Source organism: Lepidochelys olivacea (assembly GCF_965140295.1).
Source record: "Lepidochelys olivacea isolate rLepOli2 genome assembly, chromosome: 2".
In the NCBI taxonomy this organism is placed as follows: domain Eukaryota; kingdom Metazoa; phylum Chordata; order Testudines; family Cheloniidae; genus Lepidochelys; species Lepidochelys olivacea.
The window spans coordinates 209,603,859-209,620,912 of record NC_140412.1 but is presented as its reverse complement, the minus strand read 5'-3'; the positions used below and the strand labels follow the sequence as shown (position 1 = coordinate 209,620,912).

General features: G+C 39.1%; 1 protein-coding gene across 2 annotated transcripts in view; it reads right to left on the bottom strand.

The window, feature by feature from the left end:
* GSDME (gasdermin E) overlaps nucleotides 1-17,054 on the bottom strand; it is a 31,145-nt gene that overhangs the window by 9,178 nt on the left and 4,913 nt on the right. For both annotated transcript variants that reach the window (XM_084620615.1, XM_084620614.1), the window contains exons 2-5: nucleotides 16,216-16,446; nucleotides 14,415-14,607; nucleotides 3,668-3,839; nucleotides 2,315-2,435 (exon numbers count right to left, since the gene is read on the bottom strand). In XM_084620615.1, coding sequence (XP_084476741.1) covers nucleotides 2,315-2,435; nucleotides 3,668-3,839; nucleotides 14,415-14,607; nucleotides 16,216-16,426 — 697 coding nt within the window. In that variant the 5' untranslated portion in view covers nucleotides 16,427-16,446. The remainder of the gene's footprint in view (nucleotides 1-2,314; nucleotides 2,436-3,667; nucleotides 3,840-14,414; nucleotides 14,608-16,215; nucleotides 16,447-17,054) is intronic.

Here is a 17,054-nt window from a genome sequence, read left to right as displayed (position 1 = left end):
TATCACTAAAAAAAAAAAAAAAACACACAACAAAAAACCCAACTGCCCTTTATGGGAGAATGAGGCCAGTGACTGAAATACATACACAGCATCATGTGAAAATAAGTGAGGCAGTCACAACTGTCAAATCCCATAACAGATCTGGATTCAAAAGCAAACAAGTCTATGAAAGTTTGTATTGTTACTATCGTTCATTATTTTTATAGCACATTAAGTTTGCATGACTCTTTATAGAGGTGGGGGTGAGGGCAGAGAGGATTGGAAAGTCAAAATATCGTAATGCCACTATATAAAATCATTGGTGCACCCTCTCCTAGAACACAGTCATCTGTTTCTGCCAGCATGTTTGAGATAAGGTGACAAGAACTGAAGAGATCCAGAGATGGGCAATGAAAATGATGAGACGCAGAGACACTAAGATTATTAAGGGGAGACATGTCAAAGGTATATAAAACAATGAATGGTACAAAGCAAAATCAGCCAGGTGCTACTATTTATCCGCTGTCGTAACACAAAACCAAGGGGACAAAATGAAATCAAAAGGGAAAAAAATTCAACCCTTTAAAAGGGAGTGTTTTTATATTCAGTGCATAATTAACCTGTAGAACACAGACACACAAAAATCACTGTGCTAAAGGGTTCAGCAGGATTCAAAAAAGGATTAGACATTTTTATAGCTAAGACCCTCCCTAGCCATGTTAGAGAGTGTATATACAGAGAGGAGGAGAGATAGAGAGAGACTAAACTCTCATGCCTTAGGGCATAAGCCAACCACTGACAGAAATGAGAACAAACAAGACTCATGTGAAGGTTATTCGATAATTATCCATTATGGAGATTCTTCCATCTTCCTCCGAAGCAGCTGGAGCTGGCCACTATCAGAGGCAGGACACTGGACTAGATGGACCTCTGATCTTATCCAGTATGGCAATTCTTATATTCTTAAGCAGATATTAATTCCACTCTTACTCTTGCTGAAGAGTACCTTACTCTGCAGTTAGTCCCACTGGTTTCCCTGCCCACTGAAAGGAAGGGAAGGGATGGATGATTATTGCAACAAACTAAAATTAAAAAAAAAAAAAAAGACACTAGACATATGTTGTTTATGAAGTCCAACAAATAAAGTCAACATGAGACATATGTTGTTTATGAAGAGGGAAAGACTAGATAATTAAAATGAAAATAGGGTCAGGCAGCAGTGAAGAAACACATGAGAATACGGATCAATGAATGCATGCACACACTAACTAGCTGACAGAACACAGGATATTCCCAGGGAGAGATTCCCAGCCACAAACTTTTACTAAATAATATTTCAATACACATCGTTGGCCTGATGTCTTATTAAGACCTGATTCAGCGTAGTGTAGTTAACTGGGAAATGCAGTTCAGTTCTGAAAAGCGACTATAAAATGCACGGCCTTATGGAATTTTCCTGTTCATCGTGTCTCGATGACTTTAGGTCAAATACATTTTGTTTACAATTTTTTTTTTATTATTATTATTCCTGCCAGTCCTACAAACTCATCATCAGGAGATTAAAAAGTCAGTCCAGATTCCAGCTGGCCATCATCTCCTGTAACAGACCCAAATGAGATGCATTGTAGGTTTACATCTCAATTGCACGTTAAGGACATCGACAGTTCATCTCGGATGCGCTAACTTTTCTAACTGCCTGCACTGCACACTCAACCTGGGTTCTTTCCTTCTTGCACATTATCCTCTGTAACCTCACGTGGGTCTGGGATTTGTAGTTATGATACACAAGGAAGAGCCCAGATGGACTGTCCAGAGCAGGGAGTTACAAAACAAACCAAAAAACCCAGCAAAACAAACCAAAATCTCCAACCCCAATGTATTTTTACTTGTAATCTGAGTGAATCTGATCTGAAGTAACCAAGAGACAAAGACTGAACATGGCAAGGAAATTTTTACAGTCTTTTTCTGAGCTGATCTATATTCATTTGAATGTAAAATCAGTAAAGCTCATGAACTACCAGCCTCACACTTTATTTCTTCATTTTTTCTAATAAAATTTTGTACAGACAGGCAATACTGTGACTGTTGCCCTGCATCTTATGCAGTTATTTATACTAATGAAAAGTGAGTGTGAAGAGTGTATAAAATGCTACTAAATAAAAATGGTAGCAACATTTTATGCCCATTTTGCACTGGTGTAAACGACTATGCAAGATGCAGGGGCAATCAAGAACCAGGTGCTGTAAGCCTGCAGGTGAATGAAAGGCTTTACTTGAGGAGGTAGCTCTTTTCCATAGCAGAGCTACATGCAAAAGAAAACGGGCATTGTACTTACCGAACTGACCATCATGCTTTATATACAGTTCAGTTATGCCATAGGCAATAGTGGTGGGAGCAGGAATCTCTAAGACCACATTGGAATCCTTTCTCACATTCCCATTTTCGCTCACTGAAACCTGGGGGACAGATTCATCCACTGTTTATTTGAGTCAACTACAGAGCAGCTTGCACACAAAATGAACTTCAGGGTAACAAAAATTAGATTAGGAAAAGCATTAGCTCAATTCTCCACTGTGCCCAAATCAAGATCACATATGATATTAGAGGTCTGAACATTTATCTTAACAAAGCTCTCTGGGCCTGAGCTCAGCCCAGTGGTAAGAGACAAGAGCAGCACCTCAACCCTCAGCTTCCAGTCCCAGTGTGTGCAGGGGTTAGCTTTCACTTATGCTCCTGGTGTAAAGTCCCATGAAGTCAGGGGAAAAAACTGGTCCTTGCTTTGTCATACTGCTGCTCTGCCCTCCCATCCTGACACCCCTCCTGCTCATCCCCATCCTCTTTACAACCAGGTGCACAAGAACTGGTAAAGCAGGTACCTTTGCCAGCTTTAGGTCAGTGGAAGTGCCCCTACAGTGGGGATTTGTTGGTAGTTCTGATGATTTTGCCTCAGTTTGTTAGTTATTTCAGAAGCACATTGAACGCACCTGAAGAAAACGGTCAAACAATGAGGATCCTCATACTCTGTGGAGCTGGGTGACAGGGCAAAATCTGGTTTCTAAATAGTCACTTGAATTTTTACATGAATTGGCTTCAGCTGTGCTCTTGCCCCTTTAAAGTGCTGTTTCTTTAACATTTGTGTTATCATATGTCGTGGGCATGAATGTTCACAAAAACTGAATCACATGCCAAGAGTATTCATGGAAACCAGGTTCTAGATTCACCCCAAAAGAGCTTGCACACTCATCCAACTAGGGAACTCTACCAATCAGTGGCAACTAAACAATGTATCGAATACTTGTGGAGAACCATTTGCAATGGATACAGTTTAAAATAGACAAAAATTGCCAAATACTTAAAAATAATGAATACATATGAAGAAAGTGATCTGTTCTCAGAAAATTCATATGGAGGAGAAAGAGCTAAATTAATTAGATAACATGCTCATTGCCAGTTATGTGCTTAGCTCTAGCAGTAAGAAGAAACAGATCTATTCGATCAATTAATAAATCAAGGGCAGGATATGGTCAGTTATAATATGGTTTGTCCAAAATCAGGAGGAAAAAAAAGTGGAAATTTTCTCAGTTATTGTTTTTTTAATACCATAACTGAGGTTTTTAAGGCATCTAATGACGTTGAAGAAATATTTGTGTGCGCGCTGCATGGTTGGTGGGTTGTTTTGTTTTTTTACCTTTACAATTTTTGTACGGAGTCCCACCACGCCACCATATTTTTCTTCCGTCTGAATATGTTCAGACACCAAACACTTTTGAGTTGTTACGATCTTTTCTGTCAAGATACATAGTACCTCATGTTTTCTTCCTAGCACTTGTTGCAGTAAATTATTGTTTAGATTTATTGTTCTGAAATTTTAAAAAAAAGGATATTAATAGCATAAACACTGCAGCTGATAAAACATTCTTCTTAATTGTATGCCCAGCAATCTTTGTAAGAAGCTTTTATTGTAAAGTATAAATGGTTTCAGTATGAGTATCCTCCTCAAATTATTATGTTCTCTTTTGTTATCTGGTAGCAGCAAGACTCTAATGATCTGTTTGGAACAATTTAAATCCCACCATATTTAGTGAATTCTTGGTTCATTTCCAGCAAAAAGGCTATTTAGTTATTTTTATTTGTTTAAATAAAAGCCAAATAACTTCAGACAAATTTAAGACTCCTTTGTGATTTCAAAATAAATAAACCGATCTTGCAAACATAAGGGCATATCCTCAGCTGGTGGGTCAGTTGTCATGGACTTCAACAGAGCTATGACAATTTACACCAGATGAGACTCTGCCCCACTAGCTTCAATCTATTGCTGACTAACAAGCATAGCCCCACTGAAGTCACTGAGCCACATAATAGCCAATTCCCAAATAAGGACTGCAGTAAGTACCAAAAAATATATATATATATTTGTGGTCCATCCAGTGGCATACCTAAGGATGCCTATCTCACACCCTTGTCTACTAGCCAATGTTTTTTGGGTGTAATTTGAAATTATTAGAAGAAAATTAAGGCTGCAAAGTCAAGCACTCAAACGCTAGAAAATACCAGAATTAATTTGCCTCCCAGTCCCAGCTCCCAGTTCCAAAAATCTCCTTGTCCCAATCTACTCCTTTTCCTTCCTCCCTGCTCTGTTTTTTATCCCCTCTGCATTTGATCAGACAGCTTTCTCTGTCTGGGTGCCAGCAGGGGTGAGGTATCATTGAGAGCATAGGAGAGACTGGCTCCACTGTGGCACGGAGCAGCCATTATAGGGGAAGTCCAGCTTTGGCCTCTGTAGCCCTGGGCTGGACCATGTTCTGTCATTCTATGGGGACAGTACATGTACAGTCTGGTCAACACCAGTAGCTGCAAGAGGTTCAAGCATGCTCAGTGAGGACAGAATCTTCCATGATTTTAGCTGGAATGCTCTAGCAAGTCTTGACTGACCATGTGTGAACTGCAATTTTTCAAAAGCTTGTAACTTGGGTAGTTTTATCAGGGGATAGCAAAAGGCACATCCCTGACACAAAGATCACCCTCCTGCAAATTTCAAGTCCCTGCTCCAAAGCATGGGGCCAACTACAGTTTTCAAAGAAAAGGACACCAGAATTTTTTTAAAATGGGCAAAACAAGATTTTTTTCCCTAGCGTTGTTCTCAGAAACAATGCAACTGTTTTGGCTAAAAAATGTTAAAAAAAAATTCTGCTCGAGACAGACCTTCAAAGTGGAAAATTTCAGACGAATCAGCTAAAGTTTGGCAATGTTATAAACAACTGAAAACAGGTCTTATAATAGGACATATCAGGCAACCTTAATAAGACGACATTTTCCCAACCCCACCTATAATAATTACCTCCGTTTTCTAATCTTGCTATTAATAAATCCATTTTAGTGTCTAGTCAGACTCATGGCTGGTAAACTGGGGTCACAACTAACCAAGTACTTTATATGGTAGAAGTAGATAACATTTAATAGATTTTAAGGACAGAAGAGACTGTTAAAATCATCCAGTCTGACCTCCTGCATAACACAAGTCATAGACCTTCACCCAATAAACTATTTAGTCCATAAATTTATTTCAGTGATAGCATCCATCTTTTAGAAAGAAATCCAGTCTTGACTTAAAGAAGTTCAAGAAATGGAGAATCCCCCCTACCCTAGGAAGTTGTTTCAATCGTTAATTACCCCTCATGGTTAAAAATGCAGGCTTTATTTCTAGCATGAATTTGTTTAGCTTAAAGCCCTTGCATGGACTAAAAGGTTACCTCAGTGTTATTCCCTGTGTCAGTTCCAATGCACCTGCAAAGGTCAAGGATACATTAAAAAAAAAAAAAAATCAGTTACCAGAACTGTCACATTCAAAAGATGGCAGGGTGGGGAAATGAAGAGGGGGGAGCGATTCTGCCCCCTTTACTCATGTTGAGTAGCACCTTATTATGTCCCCAATTTAGCAAATCATCCCAACTCAACAAAGCACTTAAGCATGTCCTTAAGTCCCACTGAAGTCACTCCTGAAGTAAGATGCTATTCAACATGAGAAAGGGTACCAGAATCATGCCCTAAAAATGTCAAGAAACCACAAAATTTTTCTAAGAAATGGATTACATACTTCATTACCACATCTTCTGGGGTCTATGATTGACAGGATTCAATCCTGTCAGTGAAGTTAAAGGAACTTTTAACTGTATTCCATCAACTAAAATGTGTTAATTATACCAACCTTTTTCAAAATACTCATCTGAGGTTCCTAAAAGAGGGGTCATACCTTCTATTAACAGACAGTTCTAGCTAGCAAGATAGCTAGAAGATTAAAAGATTGCCATCCTTGGCAGGAGTTATTTAATCTTTTCTTCTCCATTCTACTGTAAATGGGGTATTCAGACGGGTTAAACTATCATTCCCAGAAAATAGAATACAAGAGACACGTTCTGCATCAGATTCATTTAAATCAATACATCTCTAGCTCTTTTTTTTTAGGAATTAAAAAAGTTTAGACACCCCAATTTCTGGAGCTTCAGACGTTACACAGACAGCACAACATCAGATTTAAGTCAGGTTGGTTCTTTAAAAACAAAAAACTAACCCACCCCCACCCTCAAAAAAATGAAACACACCATACTGTCAGACAATTTTTGATCAGTGTGGAATTTAGAAACCTCTGTTTCTGTGAAAGCTCAGTCATTCAGAAAGAATGGTCTAAAAACCCTAAAAATTGTGCAGATGAGGAACAAAATATATCAAAGCAATGTAATAATCGTTATAACAATGTACCCAAACATTCCTGAGATTTTTTTTTTGTAAAGCTTAGTTTTATATCTGAAAGGTCAGGCTCTTTGAAATCCAAGAATTTTCAAATGGTCACAAACAACAGTGTTCTTGGAAACTCCCACCGACATGCAAAACTGGGGCTACTGAGCAGCATAGTAACTAACAGAGATTACACTTTCCATATTATTACTATAATTAAGCTTTATGCAGTATTCAGAAGTGTGCTAGGCATCTTGAAGATATACAGCAAGATGGGTCCATGCTTCAAAGAACTTGCAATAGGCAACATACGGACCAACAGGGATGCAACACCAGAACCTTTCCCCCATGCTCTCTTGTTTTCATTCCACCTATTTTGTGCCTATTTTAGGTGGTTACAAAGTTATAGGACATCCTCCATTCTATCCAGTTATAGGAAAAGAAATGAGAATGTAGAAAAATACAACCAGATTAATTTGGTACCAGAAATAGTACTAACTCAAGAAGTACTTCAAAACCTGCTTAAATTTTGTTAAAAATAAATGGCCCTTCAGAGTTCAGTTTCATCTATTGCAATGGAGTTAATCTGGCCTAAACCCTCTTATACCTTTTGACTCTGGAGTACAGCTAACCATCTAAGAGTCCTGTGTCAAAACTGAAGCCTCCTATTCTCAAGTCTCAATTCCATTGACTCCAACAGGACATACACTAAATGCTTTCCTGAATATGGTCCCTGTACACTAGCGGCCTCCCTCCTGTCCTCACTGACTTTAATATGAACATATATATATAATGGTAATAATTAATCCTGAAATGAGTCTTTTAAGGACAACACAGTGACTGAAGAGGGGAAGTGTGTGTGGGGGGTGGGGGGGCAGAGAGAGAAAGAGAGAGAGAAAAAAAAAAAAAAGAGCCAAGGCTCTCTGTTCCACACAGCTCCCCGCTAGGAGCCTGCACCTGGAGTCCCAGGACCCTGGGGGGCAGCAGGGCTCCTGGTGTGGAGCCCAAGTGGCAGCCCAAGCCTGTCTTGGAGTGGAGACCTGACAGCAGCTAGCTTTCTTGTCAATTTCAGGGCTGGGGAGCCATGAAATTGACAAGATAGCCACCAGCTGATGTAAGAAACACAGGTTCATATCACCCTAATTACACAGAGGTAAGCCCTACACCTCTCATGGAGGTGGAGTTATGTCGGTGTAGCACAGCACTTACATCGGTGGGAGCAAGGCTGAAGGCTGTAGTGTAGACACTGACACAGGTCAACATAAGCTGCCTATGTCAACCTAACTCTGTAGTATAGGCCAAGCCTAAGACATCTCATTCACTCAGTTTTCCTTAGCCTTGTACTATGAGCATAGTTACCATGAGATGCAGGAAGGGCTACATTAAAATGACTGAGGATGCACACAAATGGAGCTGCAGTTTTTATTTCAACAGGTTTCAGAGTAGCAGCCCTGTTAGTCTGTATCTGCAAAAAGAAAAGGAGGACTTGTGGCACCTTAGAGACTAACCAATTTATTTGAGCATAAACTTTCGTGACCTACAGCTCACTTCATCCGATGAAGTGAGCTGTAGCTCATGAAAGCTTATGCTCAAATAAATTGGTTAGTCTCTATTTCAAAAGTCATATTTTAAATGCTCTTATTTATGGTAAGCAACATATCACTCTAATCTTTCACATTCTATTTTACAGCATCATCATCGATCTGGGTTAACTTCCTATCGCTCCACTGCATTCCTTTCAAACTCTTTAAAGGTGAGCTGAAATGCTTTACAAAGGAAACATTATAAAACATTTGAAATGCTGGATACCTCAAATCACAGATATATTTACTTTTAATTCTGTATGTGTTTTTGTAAGTTACAAGATGAAATGAAAGCTTTTATGATTTAGTTATACATTGTGTAATAAAAGCTTCCTTTTATCAATTTTAAACTCACTTGGGCTGATCCTGCCCCCAATGAAGTCAACAGCAAAACTCCGATTGACTTACCATGGGAGCAGGATTATGCCCACTGTCTTTCAATTTTATTGGAAGTTCTCTTCTTGTATTATAAGAAAGGGTAAATAGGTGCACTGAGTACTCTCTCTCTCTGCTGCAGAACAGAGGCAGCAAAGAGAAAAAGAGAGGAGCCAATAAAAGGAAGGAGCACGACAGGCGGATACAAGCAGCCCAGCATCTGGCACTACTGCATTCTAATAGGTAAAGGATCACAAATCTAGAGAAACAAACCTAGAGCCACCAGCTGAGTGGCCTCCTCAGGTCCCCAGCAGCCAGAGTTTCCTCAGGCGGGCTAGGACCACTCTTCCATCCAATCCTACCTAGATTTTCCAGGGGAAAAAGATGAAAGGCCTTAACCTGCAAACCTTTATGCTAAGTACTCAGCTATTTGCTGGGCTTTCTAAACAAAGAGAGGGCTTGCAATGTTGGGCCCTTAGGACGTTGCCCATCAGTGAGTGTGCCTATCTCCTAGCACCACATATTTCTGCTCACCACTTTAAAAATCAACTACGCTGCTGAAGAACCATTTCCACACGTGAACTGGTTTCTAGCTGCACCAATCAAATGTATGCGACATTCCCCCTGAAAAGAAATGCACCTACTTCTTCACATTGTAAAATGCATTTCTCAGACCTACTAGTGCTAGTCGGTTCAATCTTCTCTACCTCACTTATAAAACACAACAGCCTATTTCTTCTATTCAGATACTACCTCCTACTTTACAAGGTCAACTCTTGTAAAGCTTTATTCCTTCTCAGAACAAAAGTCTGTAGCCGGGTCTCAGACAGCAGAGAACACCAGTCTAATCCACTGTCACATTCCACTAAACAGTTCCATATTATTTCCTTTATTAAGCCATTTAAAATATCAGTTTTCTGACTGATTACTTACCATCACACCATAACACAATACTTACTATAATATCCTTCAATTTATTTGAGCATAAGTTTCTGTGAGCGACAGCTCACTTTGCGATGAAGTGAGCTGTAGCTGATGGAAGCTTATGCTCAAATAAATTGGTTAGTCTCTAAGGTGCCACAAGTCCGCCTTTTCTTTTTGCGAATACAGACTAACACTGCTGCTACTCTGAAACCTGTCCTTAAATACAGTATTTCACAGTTCCCTTACAGAGACACCAGACAATTACTCTATGCCACATCTTCCCTGAGAGTACTAAAAGACTTATGACTGAGTTCAAAAGGGGGACACTGCTCCAGAATTTTCTTTCCAACTTCCTGTACTCTATTCCCCCTCACCTGATTGTATGCAATTCTGAGTGGTGACGTTTTATGAGTTCACTTAAGCCATATAATACTACTGATTGAAATCTACATTGAACAGATAACCGGTGGAGGTATCTTACCAGTCTAAGTATTTCCAACAGTGCTCAAAAACCCCTAAGGTGCTTTAAAGAACAAATACAAACACATGGTCCCTGCCTTGATGAGATTACAATTTAATTTCATGCATTACTTGACAAATGAGGGGAACAAATAATAGGGAGGGGAAAGAAGGACAAGATTAACAGCAATAAAACTCCCACCATTACTCAGTTTAGGCATATATAAATAAATCTGGCTAATTAACTCACTGCATAAGCAATAATAACGTGAATTTTAAGTTGGAATATACCAGAACATATTTCAATTTGAGCCCGGTTCTGTTCAATATCTTCATAAATGATTTAGAGCAGGGATCAGAAACCTTTGGCATGTGGCCTGTCAGGGAAATCTGCTGACGGGCCGGGCCAGTGTGTTTACCTGCAGCGTCCGCAGGTTCGGCCAATCACAGCTCCCACTGGCTCCATTTTAAAGAACTTTGCTATGCCAGGCCAATAGGGGCTGTGGGAAGTGGCGCAGGCCGAGGGAAGTGCTGGCTGCCACTTCCCACAGCCCCTATTGGCCTGGCATGGCAAACTGCCGCCAGTGGGAGCTGCGATCGGCTGAACCGTTGGACGCTGCAGATAAACAAACCATCTTGGCCCACCAGCGGATTTCCCTGAAGAGCTGCATGCCAAAGGTTACTGGTCCCTGATTTAGATAATGACATGGAGAGAACATATATAAAGTTTGCGGACGATACCACACTAGGAGTGGTTGTGAGTGCTTTGAAGGATAGGGTTAAAATTCAAAATCAGACCATTTCTCCAGTTTGTCCAAAAGTAAATAGGATGAAATGCAAAGTACTCCACTTAGGAAGGAATTGCATATATACAAAATGGGAAATGATTGCATAAAGAGGAGTACTGCAGAAAGGGATCTGCAGGTTATAGTGGGTCACAAGCTAAATATGAGTCAACAGTGTAACACTATTGAAAAAAAAAAAAAAAGCAGACATCATTCTGGGATGTATTAGGAGGAGAGCTGGAAGCGAGTAATTCTTCCACTCTACTCCACACCGATTAGGCCTCAGCTGGAGTATTGTGTCCAGTTCTGGGTGCCACATTTCAGGAAAGATGTGGACAAATTGGAGAAAGTCCAGAGAAAAGCAACAAAAATTATTAAAAGTCTAGAAAACATGACCTATGAGGAAAGATGGGGGCAGGGAGGGAGGTTTGTTTAGCCTGGAGAAGAGAAGACAGAGGGCACATGATAACAGTTTTCAAGTACATAAAAGGTTGTTACAAAGAGGAGGGTGAAAAATTGTTCTTGTTAGTCTCTGAGGATCGGACAAGAAGTAGTGGGCTTGAATTGCAGCGGGGGGTGGGGGTGGGGGGGTAGGTTGGACATTAGGAAAAACTTCCTGTCAGGGCAATTAATCACTGGGGCAATTAATCACTGGAACAATCTCCCTCATTGTCTAATCTGTTCTTAAAAACCTCCAAACACCTGTCAGAGACTGTCTAGCACTATTTAGTCCTGTCTTGAGTGCAGGAGATTGGACTAGATGACCTACTGAGGTCCCTTCCACTCCTACACTTCTATGATGGTATAAAACAAAACAATTATTCTTGATCTTATTTTCTAACAAATTGATTAGTAGTAGAGCCTCATTTATTCACTCTAAGCAGCTGCAAGACAGTGAATTACTGCATTTTGTGAAATAGCAACTTAGTTCAGCAAACACAGCAAAAAAGAGCAAGGATAATGTATCACAAAATGCACTTTGTTCATGTATTTGACAAGAGTTTTAATTTTAATTATTTTTGATACTTCATATTAGGTTAACAGATGTTGTAGGGCATATTTTGTAAAAAAGTAATGAAATTTTATTTATGCAGGACCTTACATCACACCATTCAGTTGTTAAATCCTTGCTAAAAAAGGGGATACATCATAGGTTTTTTGTAATTTAATTCTGAGCTTTACTATGGTTCTCCTTTAGGAGGTACGTATAAGTGGAGGGAAGCTGATTTTACACCACGCAGGACAGTATCATGTATTATGTACATGGAGGACAAATTCTTTTTTAAACTTTATTTAAACTTCTGAATTATATCACAATTCAAGTAATGCAAAATAAGCACTGCATTTTTGCAAAGGAACAGTTAGGACACACATTAAAAATGAACAGAATAATTATAGATCCAACAAACCCTGGATAAGTCATTTCATTAGGTGAAATCAAGTAATTACGCTCCCTTGATAATATATTGCTTAAAATCAAACCCTCAGTTTCAAGCTCACCAGTGTTTAATATTATCACAATGTTCTATGAGTAAGATAATAGGTAGATGCTGGAGAAAAATTTGTGGCACATCATGAAACAACTAAAATACAAATACAGGAAATTTCAATTTTAAAGAACTGCCTCAGCATGGTAAATTCTAAGGGCCATACTGCTTATGACCAGGGACACAGAAAAACTGCAAATTAATCTTGTTAATCTTGTTCTGTAATCTCCCAACTCCCAGTGAAACTAGGACTGGCTGGAATATTGGCAATATATTTTGTATCATAAGCATTAAGTTATGAAGTGTCATTTCTAGAGAAAATGAGCCAGATGCTTGGGTGCAATGCAGGCATATTGTGCTGGCATACTTCCAGTGCAAAATCTGCATAAACAATCCAGTGAGACTCAGATACAGTGCATATTACCTTCAGAAAATTAAGGGCCTCAATAATTGGTTTGAGTCTAACAAACCAAGGATTCTGCAGTCCCATGTGCGTTCCCACACTTCAGAAGCCAAATATATTTTTGCTAGATTGGGGCTTGTATGAATTTAATACACTACAGTTACAAACATGATACAAATCATTGGGATCTTAATTTTCATTTTAGGTATTCATAGATTGGTGTATACCTTATGACCATCCCGAGTGGAATACAGATAATGTTTGTAAATGCGGTTTAATTACTGTGAAGATTGTGAGCCCACAGACATTGGATTAACTTCAGTACATTTCCATTTGCTATGGGAGAGTTGCCTATTCTAATGGAGCAGCTAACTAGCTTTTTCAAAATTCATCTTTTCCAGGGGATACTAGGCATGACTTAGTGTGTCACGGTCATGACAACTACTCTAGATCTTGAGAGTTTTTCCCCCCTTTATACTACATATAAATTCATTTTTGAATCATGGCACACACATTTGCTAGGATATTTATGTTTTTAATCAGGAAATTTACTAAGAAAGTAACAAGGTGCCTTTCAATGGCTGTTTGTAAAGGCTTTGACAAGCAGAACAGCAGGCAATCCTTACTGTGAGAAATTGATTACTTTTAGAGGATCTGTTTAAAGGAAATTTACACTGCTTTGGACAACTATCATGCAGCTAGCGAAAAAACTAATTCCTCCATCTCATTTCTACACCTGCCACCTCTCATCATCAAAGCATTAGCAACGGTTGTTAAAGTATGTTGCATTTAATCCAAACAGATTAAGGGCTTGATTCTACCAAATGCTGAGTACCCTTGACTCCCATATGATTCATGCCCCAATCCTATAAGGCAAAAGTGCACAAAATTCCCACTGAAGTAAGTTGGGTTCCACAAAGGGGGTCTGTCCATGGGCAACTCATTGTAGTATGATGCCCTTATATGGGATTTAGGGGCACGCAGAGATTGTCAGGAGGTGCTCCGTATCTTATGGAACTAAGCCCCTGACTTCAGAAGTCTATTTTTCCTCAGGTTATAAGTGATAGTTTGTATTAGTGATAGGAAAGTGCTGTAAAATGTTTTCTTTGATTATTCATTTAATATTTAAATGAATTTTCACTGACATATTGTTCCCCTTTTGTATTTCACTCCTATTAAATTTGAACAATCAAGTTTTACTAGCTTGAACACTCAGAGAGCAGATTTTAAAGCTTGCTTACTAGAATACTGGGTATTTGAAGTTTGGTTTCCATGAGTATTTGCCCTAGACGTCTGGTGAAGAAAATCCTCAAAACGTTCTAGCTCGTAAACAACCAATATACATTAAAAGTATTCTTACTGGATCCATCAAGACCTACACAATCCTTACACAAGACTTAAAATCCAAGAAACTGCCTGATTCTAGTCCATATCTTTGGCATTCCCTTTTCCTCTCCCGTGGTTTGTTACTCCCACTGGTTACAACCTGTCTAAACTCAGGCTCCAGTCCTGCACTAACCACCAAAACAAACAGATCCCTGCACCCACACAGAGCCCCACAGAGGGAGGATTTGGCTCCAAGTTCAACGTGTAAATTCAGCATAAAAATAAGCCACTTGAAGATATATTTCACATGTTCATTATTCCTTTTTAAGCTTTACATGGATGGCAAAATTAAAACTCATACCTTCCCTTGAGGTTTTTCATAAGCTGCTGCAAATCAGCCTCCTGCTTTTTTAGGTTTCCAAACGAAGACTGGCTTTCTACAAAGCCTTTTCCTCCAGCACCCAGGTTGATCTTTCCAAATGAAGTTTCAATACTTCCTCTGACAAAGTCTTCAAACTTCCCCTCATATTTCACAAAGTCAGACTCAACAACAACTTGGAAAAGAAAAAAAAAACAAAAAAGCCCACAATAAAAAATGACTAATGCAGACTTGAAAACAATAGATCCTGAAACAGAAGCCTGTGGAAAATATGAACAGGTAAATAAAGTCACACAGAAGAGTTAACTGGCCTACAACCCTTATTTTTGTTTGTTCCATCTTTTCCCCCCCAATTTACACTATTTTTCATTTTGGCATTTTAAGGAAATGTATGATGTTTACAGTACTGAGTTCAAATCCTATGAGAGTTTTATAAAGTACCCTAGAGATTTTTTCCTGCCATACACAGAATACATGCACAACTCAACTACCTATATTTTCAGCTTTTTATTTTCCATTATCTTGGTTTGTCTCATCATAGGCCTGAGTCAAGGTCCACCGAAGCCAATGGAAAGACTCCCATTGATCTAATGGGCTTTGGATCATGGCCTTTAATGCCAAAAATATAACACACTTTAGGCACAGAACTCAAAATTGGGAACTGTAATGTGCAAGTTATAAACATAGATCACTTCAGATTACTTGTTTATGTTGGATAGCATGTCTGCCGAGAGATACTGATCTTGGCCATGCTATTACCTTTCGAATGTTGGCCTAGCAGTGGTTCCCACCATTGAGTAACACAACTTGAGGAAACACAAGTACAGACACTCCACACAGGAGACGACAACATGGGGATAAAAATGCCTGAGCCCTGTCTACACAAATGCTTCCACTGTTGCTACCACCAGTAGATTTTCATTGGTACACATTAGTATAAACCAGTATAACCGGTATCAGAATCAGGCCCAGACTCCTTCACTTGCTGGTCACTCAATCAAATCTAGGTTTAGTCACCTGTGACCAAATGTCTTCAATTTTGGCAGAGATGACAAGGAATAAACAGGCAGGAAGACTGAGCTCTCCTCTGTATGCAACTGGAGCTGGACTTTCCAAGTCAGGGTTGATAAATATTGGTGGGGACCTGTGGGAAAGCTTGCATTCCTGCTACCTGCGCTGTTTCTGTTTTGGGGATCAATATAAAACCTTTTTTTCCCACATCAGCTGATTAAGCATCGGAAACAAACAGTTTTTAAATATGTATTATAAAAGGTCAGACAGCCGTCAAGACTGATTTGCCCCAAATTCATCATTTGCCCCAGGGCTTGAGGATTAGGAGATGCAGCTCACCTCACCTGTGGAATGGCAAGGGGTAACCGCTGAGCATATCGCAGTGCGCTCTCATCTAGAGTGCACTATGACAGCACAGTATTACCACACACTGGAGCCTGACACTGACTCTGAAAGAGCTCTTCAGAATGTCAAGCCATAAAATAATAACATTTAACAACACTGTCATTTGGAGTCTCCAGCATTCAATCACACTACTCCCACTGGGCAAGACATTTCACTTTTTAACTAACATTTTATTAGTATTGTTATTAGCTAAATGACAAGTCAAGCATAGAAAAGATCAAACCATCTCATATTTAAAAGTGCTGAATATTTCAGAGCCAAAAGAAACCCTACAGTAACATGCTATAAGAACTTTATTTAATAATGGTTAGAACAGATTGTACTTTGCATTCTTATCTACTGTAATGTCATACAAGTATAGTTTTACCTGGTTTTATAGGTTTGTCTTCAGTAAGCACATCATTCAGCGTGACTGTCAAGAAATGGTACTTTGGTTTCTGCCAGCACCACAATTTCTTCTTCTTTGTTACTAAGTTGAGAAGCTGTAATTTATCTGAGTCATTCAAGCGGGATACAGGGATCAAGTCACCGCCACAGTCAGTCTCTCTCACAAAATTTTTTGTTGCTTTCGCAAACATCTTGTGGAATCGTTTAATATCTGAAAGAACAAATCCGCTTTAAAAGTACAATTGGAAAGTATCAGTGCTTAGTTGTCCCCTTTAAAGAAGCTTAGAGTTTTAGAGAGTTAACATGAGAATGTCCGTATTAGTATCAGTTTTTGTTTAATGGCCTTCCTCTACCTAAGTCAGTGTATTTCAAAGATTCTTCTAAAAGAGGAACCATATAGAGGAAACAGTGAAAATGACTACATAAAGTTCATAAACTGAGGAAAATATTTTTCTCCCATCTCTGATTTTATATGCCTACGTGTTACTTGTACCAACAATTAAGTGAAATATTTTCAGAATGAAATATTTTTAACTTGACAGTGTTCTTTTAAATCTGACTGCGAAGACTGAAGAGTTCAAGTTGAAATGTAAAGTGTCTTATCTGTCCATTTCTTTTCTTTGAAGCTGTATATTCATACATTCTTCGTTAATTATCTGTTCTGTTCCACACAGATATTAGATCTGTCAATTAGAGGTGCAAACCACGATAGGGGAGGACAGACTTCAAAGCAAGGACAGACACTCAGTGAACATTGGTGCATATTGACAGAAGAGACAGAAAAAAAAAAAATACTGAGGGGAGCTTGGCCATAGAGCT